This window comes from Notamacropus eugenii, chromosome 6 (assembly GCF_028372415.1).
Source record: "Notamacropus eugenii isolate mMacEug1 chromosome 6, mMacEug1.pri_v2, whole genome shotgun sequence".
In the NCBI taxonomy this organism is placed as follows: Eukaryota; Metazoa; Chordata; class Mammalia; order Diprotodontia; family Macropodidae; genus Notamacropus; species Notamacropus eugenii.
The window spans coordinates 144,713,932-144,730,309 of NC_092877.1; the positions used below are offsets into that span (position 1 = coordinate 144,713,932).

The following is a 16,378-nucleotide window of genomic DNA, read 5'->3' on the forward strand; positions in this document are numbered from 1 at the left end:
ACAGAAAGTGCTGGCGGTCACTGTTTCTTCTCCTTCAGGTCTAGTAGTGGAGCTTCAACCCTATCTGGAGTTATGGTTTAAAGGGGCTGGGTGTCTTTGAAGGACAATTGTTGTGCAATAAGACCTACCTCACACAGAATGTTGGAACTTGAAAAACTAGAGATCAACTAGTCCGGGCCTGTCTATTTGAAATTAAGGAAAACAGACCCAGAGAGGTCGTGGGATTTGCTCGAGGTCACTCAGGTAGTAAGACGCAGAACCGGGACTAGAAACCAGGTCCCGATTCCTAATCCAGAGATCTCTCCATTGTGTAACCGTTGCCTCTGGTTAATTATCTCTTCCTTTCAAGGGCTCCTGGGATCATGAGGTTTAGATTTGGAAGAGATCTCTGATGGCATCTAATCCAACCTCATCACTTTACAGATGAGGAAACTGAGGCCCAGAGGGAGAAAGAGGCTTGTCCAAGACCACACAGGAAGTCAAGAGAAGAGCTGAAAATCCAACCCAGGTCCTCTGACTCCACTTTCAGTGTTTATTCCTAGGCAGCATTTCGGAGAGGAAATGGTTAAAATAACTCTGAGTTCTCCAGTGCCTGGGAGGCACATGCTAGGCAGCCTCCTTGGGGCTGGAGGTTTGGGGTTGGTCTTGTTTTTATGGAGTGGAGGTGGAGGAGGGAAGTCTTTGGGGGTAGTAGGGGGGAGGGAGGAGGGTGTTGCTTTGCAGTTTTCATTTTCTCCCATGATTTCGATCCCACACACTCATCCCTTTTCTCTCAGTGACCAGCAGAGGTGGAGAATCTCAATCCCACTCAGCCTGACTGAGACGGGAGAATTTGGAAGACCTCCCCGCAAAAGCCACACTGAGGAAGTTTGTAAAAGCAGCGGCAGCAGCAGCTGGAAGGGCTAGAGTCTGCAGCCACCTTTTCCTCTGTCGCTGCCGCCTGTCCTGAAGCCCGCGCCTGGAAGGACATCCCTGCTCTCCTTGACTTTGTTGGACTTCGTGAATCTCATGCCTGAAACGGGGACTCGGGCAGCTGCCAGTGCCCGGAAAACCAGCCTGGCGCGGACCTCCAGGGTATTTAAAATTCTTATGCTTTTCGGGGACTCAAACCTAGGAGGGGTGGGGAGGTAGAGAGACGCTTGGAGAGCCAGCCTTGTAGGGGGTGGAGAAGGAGAGAGATAAGGGGTAGGAGTGCGGGTGGGGGTCCATGCAGCGTCTACTTTCTAAGCCACTTAGTTTGATAGAAACCTCCAGTTGGAGGCTGATACGGATACCTGCAGAGTGCGACCAGCCCTGTGTGGGGAGCAAAGGAATGAGCTCAATGCAAATTTAGCCCAGCTGATATTGATTCTGAGGGATATTGCTGTCAATGGAAGGTGATATTGATCAAAAGCTACTGAAGACTGGGGGGAGGAGCAGAAGGGTGTTCAACTTTTAATCATCGTTTGGAAAGCCGGGGCTCACTCTCTTTGTCTTGGCGTTGGAACTTTTTCTCCATCATCTTTACTTAAGGATTACCATAAAGCCGTATTATCCCCCTTCCTGCTTGAACACACTAATCTGAATAGATTTGGTTGTAGCTTCTTACCTCCTGCCCCTATTCTCTCCAGTGGAGAAGGTTTGGAGAAACGGTAAGAGGTGCTTGGTCTAAGGGAGAGTAAAGAGGATGTTTTACAAACTCCAGGGCTGCGCGGAAACTCGTCTGGCTCTGAACAGGCGTGCCTCTTTACCGAAGTCTCAGACGTTTTGTTCTTGTGTCCACTGCGGAACTGAGTTTAAAAGGTATGTGGACTTTACACAGAGACGCAGCCTCTTTTTGCAGAGACCTAGCTTCTCTAGTCTCCAATCACTTTCACTCAGTCTAACTGAAGGAGTAAGCACATGCCCTGAACATCCACTGCGTTTGCTCAGAAATTCACACATGGCAGTAACCAATTTCACTCTTCTCTCCAATCTCCTTCCTTCCCAGTTTGCTTGGAGAGAAGACCCTGACATCCGACCAAATTTCAAGTTGCCTGGAAGTTTTTTGGGGGGTCCCCCCATGGGGTTGAGTTAATAAAAAAAAAAACTTTCCCAACCATTCCCTTCACTTTAAGGTGTCAGTCAAATAACACCAACCGCCTTCACTTTAATTTTTCAGGAGAAACGTTGTTTTGAGTTGTTGCCCTTTTGAAAAGGGGGGATTTCCAAATTGCTAATTAGAGGGGATCCTTGTTGCTGAAAAACAAAGGTGTTTCTTTGATGGTTGAAATCTCAAAGCAGGAAGAAGGCCCAGTGAAAAGAACTCGGAATTTGGGATCTGGTCTCAGTTCTGTCTCCCAACTGGTACTTCTCTGAGACTCAGATTTTTTTATCTACAAAATGAGGGGGTTGAATTAGACGATCTCTAACGTCTCTTCCACCCCTAAATCTACGATCCTATAATTGGGCACAAACCTCTAATTCTGGCGTCCCCAATATGGAAGAGGGGTGAGTTGTGTTCTGTTTGGCCCCTAAAGATAAAACTTTAACAATGCAGGGAAGTTGAACAAAAGTAGATTTAAGTTTTGTTGTAAGGAGGAACTTCCTGGGTTCCCCCTCTTCCTCCTCAAGAACTTCAAGAAGAGGTTGGGTGATCATTTGTTCAAGATGTTCATGGTCAGATGAGATGGCCCAAGAGTCCCCTTCCAACTTTGAGATCCCATGAATCTATATGGAAAAAGATGTGCTAATACTGTTAACATTTCTGTCCCAGACTGCCAGTAGAAACCTAGGATTGTCTTAACAGAGGCAAAAAGAGTTCCTGCTTTAATGCCTCACTCCAAGAGAAAGTAAACCCCTTGAGGCCAAGCACTTTTTTTTTGTCTTCTCATTCCCAAAGGCCATCATATGGACATTTAATAATAATTTCATAAATTAATAAATCCTTGTTGAACTGATTTATAAATCATATACCATCTTCCACGTACAAAATAAGCCATGGACTTTACCTCAATTCATCCATCAATAAACACTTACTAAGCTAAGTACTATGTACTAGGTACTATGCAAAGAACTCAATTGCTTACATTATAATGGGTAAGACAAGAACATTATATGCCTGTGTCTACACATGTGTATATGTATGTATATGTATATATATATTATATAATACAAATACTTGCATAGTAGTTAAATTAAAGGTAGTTTGGGAGGGAAGGAGGTGAGAACATCAAGAAAGGCTTCATGAACATGATAGAGCTTGTAGAACTCTATGATGATGCAAAGGCAAGGAGAGAGTACATTGATAGTAGAAAGGTATGGAAATGGCAGAGCCAAATGTGAGAAATAGGGAGAAGGCCAACCTAGCTAGTTCAAAGAGGCCAGGTTTTGAAAGGCTTTAAAAAGCTAAACAGAAGAGTTTATATTTTATCCTAGAGGCAACATGAATTGACTGAGTAGAGGATTTTCTGGAGCAAGCATGGATTGGTTTCATGCAACCCAACCCACTATGTTGCCTTGAACTAGCCGCATGTGATTATGAGGGAGCTGGCAGAGAAATGGTGATTAGTAGGGGCAGTATATGGTTATAAATTAGAGGAGGAGGAGGAGAGAGAGGGGGATATGTGAAGTTGGACTGATCCCAGGATAAGAACCACAAACCTCGGCCTCATTAGCACCCTGCTGTAATCAACCAAGGCTAATCAGTGCAAAATGATGATGTTCAAAGCCTCTGAAGCAATTCTGATGAAAGACGTGATAGTGTCAGGCAATGTTAACTGTGATCCTCTTAAAAGGCGGTCATGGGCAAGCAGCCCATTATACTTCAAGAAAACGGTGTCTCTTTTTAGAAAGTTAGCACACAGGGTTCACCTGCAGTGTGGTCAAGCTAAGAAGCTTGAGCATGGCTAAGTCGGACTTTCCTGCCCCCTTCTCTTTGAGCTGAAATGCTGTACTGCTTTATCCCTGGGTCTTACAACTGCTCAACACCTCAGAAATGTTTGCTTCTCATAGATTCCATTGGGAAAAAATTCACATATTTTGCATTGTAAGGTACAGAAGCTATGATGGGCATCTACCTTGCACCAAACTCTTGGGGCTGAGCATTTATTAAGGATACATGAATCAGGACTCATAAGCACAGTTGGGTAAAGGAGGGAAACCATTACCCAGGTGCTCCTTCAGATCAAATTCAGTTAGATTCAACTAACTATGATAGTGGGTATAAAAAATATATATAGTATATATGTATAGTATACATATAGTATATAGTACATATAGTGGGTATAAAAAAAAATCACAGTCCCGTCGTCCTATTTTACTGGAGGAAAAAAACAACATAAACACTGATAGGCAATATGGTGTCATCAAAAGAGCATTTAATTCAGTTAAAGGATCTGGATCCAAATCCATTTACAACCTGTGTGACCTTGGGCAAATTATTTCACTTCTCTGGGCCTCAGTTTGCTCAACTGTAAAGTAAAAGCCTCTATGGGCCTCTGTAGTCCCTTTCAGACTTTTCAGTCCCTTTTTTTACCAATTCACTGACAAACCACAATCCCAGGGGACCAAAAATGAAGCACATTATCTGTCTACCTTTTGTCAAACAATTGATGGTCTTAAAATGAAAAATACAATTTTTTTTTTTGGCAAAGTCAATTGGAAAATTTGTTCTGCTTGACTATGCAAATTTGTTGGAAGGGTTTTCTGTTTTCTTTTTCCTTTTTTAATGTGAAATGGGGTGATAAGTGGGAATGAGAGAGAGAAGGAATGCTTGTTACATGGAAATTTAGCAACAAATAAATTTTTTTTAGTCCCTCTCAGCTTTAAATGTATAATCCTATAAATAAAACAAGTAATTTTTTAAGGAGAGAGGACAAATAATTGAGAAAATGAAAAAAAGCCTCATAAATGTGGCACTTGAGCTGAACCCAATCAGAGTTTTGAAAAATTGTTATTAGGGTAAAAATGTGCTACTACAGGGATGAAAAAAGGAACTTTTATAAAATTGAGCTTATTTTTAAGGAATCTGACCATTTTATTGCAGCTTTATAATCTATATCTTAATTATGTTCAATTCTGATTACTTTTTTTAGAAATTTTCTAATTATGTGACCATTCTTCGTTAGCAAGTAGCCTTTGTTCTATCATCATCCTTTAAAATTCATTTCTTACATGCTCTAACTTAGCAACAAGTCCTTTTGTCTTCTCTGTGAAGAAAGGGTTGTTTTAACATGTGCTAACAAGTACTAGCCCACATCACTAATGATCATAACATCAAGGTAGATTGAGAGTTGGAAGGGATCTCACAGTCATCTAGACCAACTCCACTTTTTAGAGATAAGGAAACTCTGGCCCTGAGAAGTGACTTGCCCAAGGTCACACATGTGGTTTAGGTCTCTTTCCACAGCACCGTGTTATTGTATAATAATCGATAATAAAAATAACAACATTTATAAAGCATTTTAAGATTTATAAAGTGCTTTACATCTATTATCTTACTTGATAATTATAACGACTCTGTGAGGTAGGTTTTAATATTATCCCCATTTCACTGATGAGGAAACGGAGACTGAGAAAGGTTAAATGACTTAAAATGGATTACATAGCTCGTTAAGTGAATGGATTTGAATTCATGTCTTTTTGACTCCTGAAATCTGGCACTCTGTCCACTATACTACTTGGTTGTTGAAAGCAGGGATCTTTTCTATGAGACTTTCCTTCAGGTATTTTGTCAAATGGTTAGGGTAGTCAGATATTGAAATGTCTCACCTAGTTAGAAAAGATTCTCTCAGACTTTTGATAATGGGGGTTTGATTTTACAATCAAGTGTCTTTTTCTTTCTCCATCCAGGTGAAAAAAGTAACTGTGCAAGATTAAAATTGTGAGAGACAGAACACTTCAGCTTGATTTCAAGATGGAAACCTTTTATATCAGGGCCTCCTTTTGGCTCCTGTTGGCTGGATGTGTGGTCGGTGACAATCCTGAAAGTTATCACACAAATCTGAGTGACCCTGTGGATGACTTGACCACTTTTCGTGGGACAGAGCCCAGTCTCCCCTTCACTACCCACCGCCCCACTTCCTTGGTCCTGCCAAGCAATGGCTCCATGCGTAACTATTGCCCTCAGCAGACTAAAATCACTTCAGCTTTCAAGTACATCAACACGGTGATATCTTGTGCTATTTTCATCATTGGAATGGTGGGGAATGCAACTCTGCTCAGGATCATTTACCAGAACAAATGCATGAGGAATGGCCCTAATGCACTGATAGCCAGCTTGGCCTTGGGAGACCTAATCTATATTGTCATTGATATCCCCATCAATGTATTTAAGGTAAGTAGCAATGTAGATTGAACTGTATTTATCTGTGATTCCAAAGTCATGATCTTTGAGAGCCTCCATTATCTCTTGGTCATTCCCTTCTGATTGTATTACTGTCTTATGATGGAAGAGAATTTTATTTTGAAAGGGAAAAGAGCATCCTGGTTCTCTCCTAGTTAATGGGAACACTGATGTTTTTGGAAAGTATCTTTGAAAGCACAGTGTTTCATAAAATAAATATTCCCAACATTAATTGCAATATTAATTTGATTACTGGGTATATGTTGTACAAAAAGGAGTGCCTTTTGAAGACCTAATGAATTTTCAGGAAAGAGACATCTTTTTTTCCTGCTCAGTTGTCTGAATAATTCAGGGAAAGAATCAGGTTTTTTGCAATTATTGTAATGTTGTGGCTGTGTTGACCTCATTGCACAGTATTGGTAGACTAAACAGAGTACTTACTTTATCGCTCATTTATCTCCCAAAATATGGATCAGTTTGGTGCCCTTAAAGCAACAGTCAATTGAGAAAGGCAGAAGGTTTTACATTTAAATTTATTAAACTTCATAGAGACAGCTTGGAATATGGAGAGAATGCTTAGATTGAAGTCAGAAAGATCTGGGTTCAGATTTTGCCTCTGACATATTGGCTACTTGACCCTGGAAAAGTCACATAAACTCTGAATGGCTCAGACAGCTCCTTAAGAGAGATAAGCCATGGACAGTTTGTGATCTGCTTTGACAGAGGGAATTCCCACACTGAAAAATTCACAGATTCTTTTGTAGTTGTGTTAAGTTCATAAAGATCTTGAAATACCTTATCCTCCTACCAGTGTAGACACTGTTAGTACTAACACAAGCCAGAAAAGATTTGCTTCTCTGTTCTTTTCACCCTAAACATGCTAGGACAAAAGGAAGGCTGTAATTTTCATTTGTTTCAACCACAGGTCAGAAATCTAAGATAATTTTTCTCTTAATGATTACAAGAAAATTCAAATTAACTTTTAAATTCAATTCTTTTGTAAGCATTATCACTCCTTTTCACTGCCTCACCCCACCCCCATAGAATAGTAAGAAAACTCACTCACAGTAAGTACATATTGTCCAGCAAAATAAGTTCCCACATTGACCTTGTCCAAAATTGCATGTCTCATTCTGGATTTTCAGTCCATTACCTCTCTGGCTGGCAATAGGTGGAGTGAATCATGTTCAGACCTCTGGCTTTGTGGCTTATCATCACATTACTCAGACCAAAGTGCCAATTCTTTGTCCTAAACAAAATGAAAAGCTTACTATTGGGTCACGTCATAAGATCATAGATTTAGAGTTTGAGGGGCCCCCAAGGCTGTCTATTTCAATCCCCTCTTTAATAAAGGAGAAAAGTGAAGTCCAGAGAAGTGAAGAGATTTGCCTTCAGTGGCACAGTGACAGATATATGAGAAGAGATTCGAACACAGGTCTTCCTGACTTGGAGCCCATTATTACCCTATCCTCTACATCATTGCTGCCTATGGCCAAACAGGTAGTAAGTGACAGAACCAGGTTTTGAACTCAAGTCTTTGTCCTTAACCTTTGTGTTTCATATTTTTCTTATTTCATTGTGGATAGAAACATGATAATAAGTAGGACTGTATAATCTAGGTCCTCTCTAAAACATTACTTTAAGTGGCAAGTTTTGCCCATTAAATATGTGGTCAATTTTATCTGGTTAACCATGGATATGCTGATATTGTAGGGGATTAAACTTCTGTCATAATTAAGGGAGGTAATGTGAAGAAGGAAATAATGGAATCAGAAAGACCTGATCAGAACGTCTACGTTCTGCCTTTGACGCTCGCTAACTGTGTGGCCTAACCTCTTGGTGTTTCAGTCCAGTTCCTAAAATGAATTGCCAATCTGTGTCAGTGAAAGAAGTTTCCACACTGAGAATTCTCTAAACCAGCGTAATCATTGGTCCATACCAAAAACATGACTGACATAATGAAAATGATGATCAAATCTACATTTGTTAATTTGCAATTTACAAACATTACAAATGGGAAAGTCTTCCAAATAATAGAAATATATTTCACAATAAACAAGGCAAAGTTAGACTGTATCAAATACTTTACATGTTTGTTTTGTTATTTGGTTTTTTCCCACCCTGGGAACAAACTCATGTGTTTCCTATTGGAATTTAAAATGGGAATTCCAAACACAACTCTGATAAAAAATTGAAACTATGGAATTAATTTAAAATGCTTTGTATACATTACAGAAAACTTAAGTCTTACTTTTCTAAAAATGTCTCCTGAATTTTCCATGAAATAATTTAAATTTAATTCTTTTTCAGAGCAGTTGTCACCATACCATGTAGGGCTTGACTCAAACAGTATTTTTAAAAACAGAAATCACATGGACATAAAAAAAATTGTACTGTGGAATCCAAATGAGCTACATCAATTGCTGGCATTTCTGTGTGCATTTTCCAACACATTTTGGTTTGATCATAAATTTTACAAGGTATCAAGTAAATTATACTGTGATAATTCTACACATCTGATGTAGTTCTGGTGTTTTATCAGTCAATAAACAAGCATTCATTAACGTGCTATGTGCCAGACCCAATGTTAGGTACTGAAGAGAGTAGGGGACAGAATATTAGGGAGAGGAGAAAAAGACCAGGAAAAATCTCATGGTCTTTTTTCCCCAAAGGAGCATCTAATCAAATCTTATTTTTCGTATTTAGTGACTCACTTAACCATCAGTGGTTTTATGTAGCCCTTGTTGTTGTAGGAAATTTCCCTGTAGTAACTTCAGCCCTGCCTAGAGGCATAGTGACACATGAATCAAATGATAAGAGTACTGGTGGGCCGATTAATGACTTAAGACCTTCACATTTGGGGTCATCTTTCCTAATTCTTAGTAAGATTTTTTTCTCTGAAGTAGTAGGTTGAATTTGTCATCTGGAGAAAATTCCTAGATAAGAGAAGTCTTGAAATATTTGGAAATCTTCCTAAGCCATAGGACTCTGAGGTCCCTTGTCCTTTTTCAGGGGCCAGAACTTGCAGTGTGTTTGGTGGTGCTTTCAAGACTAGAGAATCACAAAATTTAGAATTGGAAGAGACCTTAAAGGCCACTGAGTCTTCCCCCATCATTTTACAGATGAAGAATCTGGGGCACAGAGGAGTTAAGTGACTTGCCCAGTACAACAGAGCTCATAATCTACTTTTACCTATAAAATCGCTTTTCCATTTTGGCCTCACTTCTACACTGCAAAGACAGAGAACATCTACCAAACCTCCCACCTCATTTATCATGTTCCCTGGTAACTATAAAAATAATGGGTGTTCCATGGCCTTGATGAACCCTACTCAAGGCAAGCTTAAACCACTGTTATCTCACATAGTGCTATAAATCAACTGATGGGCCACAAACAGAAGAACCACAAGAAAGATCAGTGTTCAAACACAGGCAGAAAGTCTCAAGGCTTTAAACATACATGTGGTACATGTTTGTCTACTCAGACCTAATTTTTTTTCCTACAGATATGTTTTTTCATAAGCAAGCACCATCCCAAAGGTCTACGGAACGGAGTTTGTCAATGAATCAGCACAAATGCCCAGGGTCAGGATATTTTTTTTCCTCTTTGTTCAATGACCTTCAGTGGCTATTTCCTACTACTTCAGGTCTAAATAATTTGTGCTGACCTTCAGGACCCCCATGATCAGGTCCTGTTTTACCTGTCCAGTGCAATCTGCCAACAACCTTACACATGCAAGGCTAGTCTCATTCTCATACCTTGTGATCGTTTGGGTCTTTGTTCTCCCTGCCTGAACTCTTGCCCCCTCTCCCAAAATGACATGTTCTTCCAGGCTCAGTTCAAGTCCTGACACTTCTGTGAAGCCATACCTGACAATTCCACAGCGAATCTTGACCTTTTTCCTCTCTTGGAACTCCTATTATGCCTCTGACCAGCAGGTTAGCTTAACATTCTATTATCTGTTATTGTGCTCAACACTCATGTTCTCTCCCAGCCTCCATGGGTCAGTCTATTCTCTAACAAGATTATAAATTCATTAAGGGCAGAAACCAAGTTTTCTGTTCCTCTTGTAGTTGTTCTGCTTCCAGATCAAGAAGTGGAAAGGGCGAGAAGGACAGGGCAGATGGCAGGATGTCCAAGTGGGTAGACATGAAGAGTAGTTTGGGACTGGCTACTTAATGGTGGGTCAGATAACTTTGCTCTCATTCATCAGTCCACAAAGCTCAGCCTTAAGGAGGAGTCCCTGTTCTGAGTAGATGAACTCATCTATGAAAGCTTGAGGCTGGATAAAAACATGGGGGAACAAATGGAGCCAGACGTTCAATGTCAAACAACTAGGAAGCCTCAGATCAGAGACTCCAACCCAGGTCCTTTGTGTCTCAACATAGTGCTCTTTACACTACAGCAGGCTGCTTTTCAATTCTTTCTGTTTGTTTCTTGTCAAGCAGCCAAATGTAGAATTTATTGTTGGTAAAAATACTGGGTTTATGTTTCTCTGTGTAGTATGCTTTCTCAATTCCAAGTTCTTTTTTATGAAGAATGGGAGGACAAAGCACTGTATAGCAAGAGACAGTCTCAGAAAGAAACAAAGGAAGCTATGCATTGCTTTACATGAAGGATTTACAAACCTTAAAGTAATAACTTAGATCTAAAATTAGAGGGGTGTTCAGAGGTCAGCTGCTTCAACCTCCTCATTTTACAAATGAGAAAACTGAGGCAAGAAAGATCATAGAGGTAGTATGTGGAAGAATCAGAATTTGAACCCAGGTTCTTAGACTCCAAAGCAAATTTTTTCCACTGTCTAATAATAATAACTGGGATATATACATATACATGTGTACATATACATACATATATATATGTATATAGAAACACCCTAATGTTCACTAAGCATTTTTCTTCCAAAAACTCCATGGGGTGAATATTATTATCCCTGTTTTTATAGATGAGGAAACTAAGGTTGAAAGACGTGAAGTGATTTTCCCCAAGGTCACACAACCAGTAAATGATAAAAGTAGGATTCGAACTCTGGTCTCTTTTGACTGCTGATTCAGAACTCTTTCCACTATTCCAAGAACTAATATTATGGGGTAGTAGGTACAGTACCAACCTGGAAGTCAGGAAGAGTTGTCTTCAAGTCTAATCCCTGACATATGTCAGCATATGTTGATACATGTGACTAGGAGCATGACATTTAAGCTGTCAGTGACCCCAAGCAACTTTCTAAGACTGTAAGTCACATACCAGTTGCCAATCTGCTTTGGTGAATAAAAAAATAAATAAATAATAATATAATAATAAAAAATAAATTTAAAAACTCCCACATAGGGAGTCCCCCTCACTAGTGAGCTTATAGAACCAGACGAAACAGTATAAATCAGGCAGGCAGCATTAAGCAAGCAGAAGTGAAACAAGTAAAAGAACATCAATTAGTCTCCTAGTTTCCCAAACTCCTCTATCTGATGGTAACATCTTGGCCCCAGTGGTCTGATTTTGACATCCCAGGAAAAGAGTCTGGTGATAGCACCATGAGCAGAAGACTTGTGGAAGCATGAGACAGGAAGATGCATCAACCTTCTGGGATATCTAATATGTAATTCATGCTTTTCAGAATAAATTGATTATATATTCACTCCTTGAAGCAATTATCCCATTTGATGTTCTAGAATTGGAGAAATACAGAAGTTACAAAAAGAAAATGGTCTATTTACAAAATATCCGTAGCCTTATTGGTCCATCAGAACATCAACAATGGCAAAAAAAAACCTAAAACATTTCCACGTTGTCCCTCCCATTAGATTGTGAGATCCTCGAGAGCAGCGACTGTTTTTTTTACCTTTCTTTGGATGGACAGCATTTAGCACAGCTCCTGGTGCCTAGTAGGTAGGTATTTAACGAAAGCTTATTGGTCGACTTACTAGATAATACACAGAGAACCAACAACCTCAAAGTTTCCTCATCTCTAAAATGAGGGGGGAATTGATGACTTTTAGAGTCCCTTCCACGTCTAGGTCAACTATCTTATGATCCTTCCTCTAAATCTATGATTCCTCTATGTAGAAAGAACAGATGTCTCTACTCATCAAAGTAGAGGAAACAATCAACAAATTAATGAATTATCCTTTTATTCACACTCCAAACAAGTCGTCTGTATGTAAATGTTTGTGCATTGTAGCTCAAATATAGGTCATTAGTGGCCGTTTATACATAAAATGTGGATTATATTATACAAGCTTCATACTCAACCAAGACTTTTATATGCTAACATCTGGGATCAAGACACTAAAAAAACAACTTAAACAAAGGGCTGCTTCACATTGTGAAGGTTAGTGAATATATATCTGGCACAAACATGAACCAGTACACCCTTTTAAGCCAGAACATATGCTTCCCATAATACTGCAAGAAAAGAACCTATAGTGTTAATTTTTGCAAGGTAGCTTTAAGGATTGATTGGGCTCTTGTTTGCATGATGGGTTGTGAACTGAAATATTCAGTATTGGACTTTTGAAGCTATAGGCATCTCATTTATGTTCCCCTTAAACTATTTTGTTATATGCAAATGGACAACCTAGAGTGGCCAGAGAAACTTTCTTTTTCTATGGTTTGATATTTCTCTCCTTCTTTCTCTTTCACCATGTACTGGTTTAGAACCAGAACTGAGGCTTTATGGAGGTAGGACACTTGTGAGTGTTCCTCCCCGTGACCTCTGTGCTTTTGATTCTGTCATTATATGATCATAGATTCAGCATTGGAAGGGCCCTTAGAGGATGTGGAATCCAAGGCTGTCTTACAAATGAGAAAGCTGAGGCACAGAGTACACGGGGTCACACAGATAGCAAGTGTCTGAGATAAAATTTGAACTGTCTTCCTGAATTCAAACCCAGTATTCTTATTTACTCCACCATAGGAGGCATCCCTTGTTCCTTACTTCAGAGACCTCCTTTTTACTCCTATAACAAAACTCAGAAGACTTTGAGTCTATCAGTCTATAAATATTTTTTCAGTTGTTTGTTTCCTCAGAGACCCACCATTATCACCTCCAGGTGTCTTTGTTATTGCCAACGAGTTTAAGTGAGGAAAAAATGAAGAAAGGAAAATTAAGAATTTTTTTTTTACTGTTTTACTTTTATCTTAAATATATCAGAAAAATTTGTAAGATGATTGGTAGGGAGGTGATGGGCCTGCTTTATCCTGACCTATTCAGATAACATCTGGAATATTGTGCTCAGCTCTGGGAGTAATATTTAGGAGGAGTGCCAAAAAACTGCCAGCTATGCCATGGCACAGTTTAAGTGGAGAAATGGATAGAGTGCTGGGCCTGGAGTCAGGAAGACTCATCCTGCTGAATTGAAATCTAGCCTCAGATACTTACTAGCTGTATAACACTGGGCAAGTTACTTACCCCTATTTGCCTCAGTTTCTTCATCTGTAAAATGAGTCAGAGAAGGAAACGACAAGCCATTCCAGTATCTTTGCCAAGAAAACCCCAAATGGAGTCATGGAGAGTTGGATACAATAATAAGCTGGACAGTACCAAAAAAGAACAATCAGAATGGTGAGGGGTCTTAAGGCCATGCCAAATGAGAGTCAGTTAAAGGAACTGGAGATGTTTAGCCTGAGAAGACTTAGGTGGGACATGATAACTGTTTCTAAGCATCTGAAGGACATCATGTGGAAATGGTTTAGAGTCATCCTGCTTGGCCCCAGAGAGTAGAATTAGGAGAAGTGGGTAGAAAGTGCAAAGAGACAAACATAGGCTTGATATCAGGAAAAGCTTCTGAACAATTAGAGATACCCAAAGAATAATAGGCTGCCTTGGGGAGTAATAGATGCCCCTTTGTTAGAATTCTTCAAGCAAAAGTTGGGTGACCTCTCATTGGGTATTCTGTGGACAAGATTCTTGCTTGAGTATGGGTTGGACTAGATGACCTCTGAGATCCCTTCCAATTCTGAGATGCTATGATCTGTTCTCTAGGCTGAGAGTCAGGAAAGGAAAGAAAAACCCTGTCTAGAAGCAACAGGTGGTGACAGGGAAAAGGAAAACAGCAAAGCCATCCCTCGAGTCCTTGGAAGAAAAGGAAACTGGTAACAAGGACATAGTCCAGCCTGGGAAGTATCTTTAGAAGCTTACACTGGCAGAAAGCCATACAAAACGATCTCCAAATTGCAATGTCTAAATTCCCAGTCAAGAAAAATTGTTATTAATTAAAAGTTTAAGTAATGTTTGTTATAGTCATGGCAATGTCATGTGGTGAAAAGAGCCCAGGACTAGGAGTCAGGAGAACTGGGTTCTAGAGTGACCCTGTCATTAACTGGGTCATCCTGAGCATGTTATTTCAACCTCTTGGTGACTGATTTTCCTAATTTATCAAATGAGAGACTCAGACTAGATGATCTCTAGGGAGCCATCCAGCTCTCAGATGTCATGATTTTATTTTACTCTATGATTTTACAGCCAACTTTTTGTTTTAGGTGACTTTTATTTTAGAGTGGTGTTTTTAAGACCTGTATAGAAACTTTATAGGGTAACTACGTAAGAGTTAGAAGAGACCCCAGGAACCAAATAGTCTTCTCCACAGGTAAATAAGAAATCTCCTCCACTACATATCTGGCAAGTTGTCATCTGAAGGCTTTACCTGAAGACAATCCCCCTAGCACCCAAAGGCAGCTTATTCAGCTCATAGATAGGTTAAGTTTATCAAAAAGTATCTCCTGACCTCAAGTCTACTTTGGCTTCTGTGAAGCTTCTCCCTAATGCTCCTAATTCTGCTGAGACTAGGCAGAATAAGCTTGAGACGAAGCGTAGGATAGGAGAAAGAGCAATGTCTCTGGAGTCAGAGGTGATGGATCCGAAACCTGCTACAGCCCCTACCTGTGTAAACTTGGAAAAGTCCCTTAACTTCTCCACATTGATCAAATGAGAGATTTGGACCAGATGATATTGAGTGCCTTTCCCAGCTCTAAATATGTGATCCTAACTTTGATTTAAATGTCTGTTTTATTAAAGTTACAACAGAATAGCTGTCCTCTTTGTTTGTGGCTCATTGTTGGTTATACCAGTGTGTTGTTGTTGTTGCTGCTTTAATGCAAAGAAATTGGTCAAGAACACAACACCCAATTACAACATCCTTCCTGTGGGAAAATATGATCCATTTTATAAGGTTTTCAAGGAATTTTCAAGCAAAAGTGGGAACTGCCTATGTATAGCTCTGGTAGAAAAATCTAAAGCAAATGTAGAATTCGCAGGCCAGCAGGTGATGACAGATCTAGAGCTAGGAGTGACCTTTGAAATTGCTTACACCAACCCCCTCATTTACAGATGTGGAAACCGAGACCCAGAGGATAATAGGGAACGAGTGATAGAACTGGAATTTGAATGCAGGTTGTCTAACATCTGGTGTTCTTTCCAAAGAACTGTTCTGCCTACCTCACCGGAAAACCAGTTACTACCTCAGCAACTGTGTTGATTCCCATGGGTTATTTAGCATCTTGGGAAACTACACATCTGTCCTGTTTAAAACTGGTCAAATCCCATCCTTCTCTTATGCCTAGAAGATTTTTATTTCAACTGTTATTTAGTTGGTCACTTGGTATCTTGCACATAATTGCTGGTGAATAAATATTTGTTGATTTGGTTTGATCAGGTTCCATACTACTCTATTGAATTTTTAATAAATTCATTTAAATTTTTCTAAATAATAGTTAACATTTATATAGAACCTTAAGATTTACCAGCTATTTTTCAAATTTTTTCTTATTTGGCACTCTCAACAATCCTTTGAGGGAGGTGCTTCTATGTCCATTTTACTGATGGGGAAACTGAGGTTTGGTGAATATGACTTACCCATGTTCTAGTAAGTGACAAAGGCAGAGTTCAGACTCAGGTCTTTCCTGACTTCAAGTCTAACTCTTTCTGTTCCGTTATATCATATCTACTAGAAGGGATTCTTTTTTCTGGTTTGAACCTAGAGGTTCCCTTGTGATCTGGACACACTACATATCTGAATTAATCCTATTGCCCAGTGGTTTCATATGTAATATACAGATTGGTTCTCCTGTTCTGCATCTTCA

General features: G+C 39.6%; 1 protein-coding gene across 2 annotated transcripts in view; it reads left to right on the plus strand.

Annotated features, from left to right (window-relative positions):
* Positions 1-423: 423 nt before the first annotated feature.
* EDNRA (endothelin receptor type A) overlaps positions 424-16,378 on the plus strand; it is an 89,060-nt gene continuing 73,105 nt past the window's right edge. Inside the window, exons 1-3 of one of the 2 annotated variants that reach the window (XM_072621199.1) lie at positions 777-1,074; positions 1,685-1,782; positions 5,812-6,295. In XM_072621199.1, coding sequence (XP_072477300.1) covers positions 5,876-6,295 — 420 coding nt within the window. In that variant the 5' untranslated portion in view covers positions 777-1,074; positions 1,685-1,782; positions 5,812-5,875. Of the gene's footprint in view, positions 1,075-1,684; positions 1,783-5,811; positions 6,296-16,378 lie in introns of both variants that reach the window. The other variant, XM_072621198.1, reaches the window with a different exon arrangement.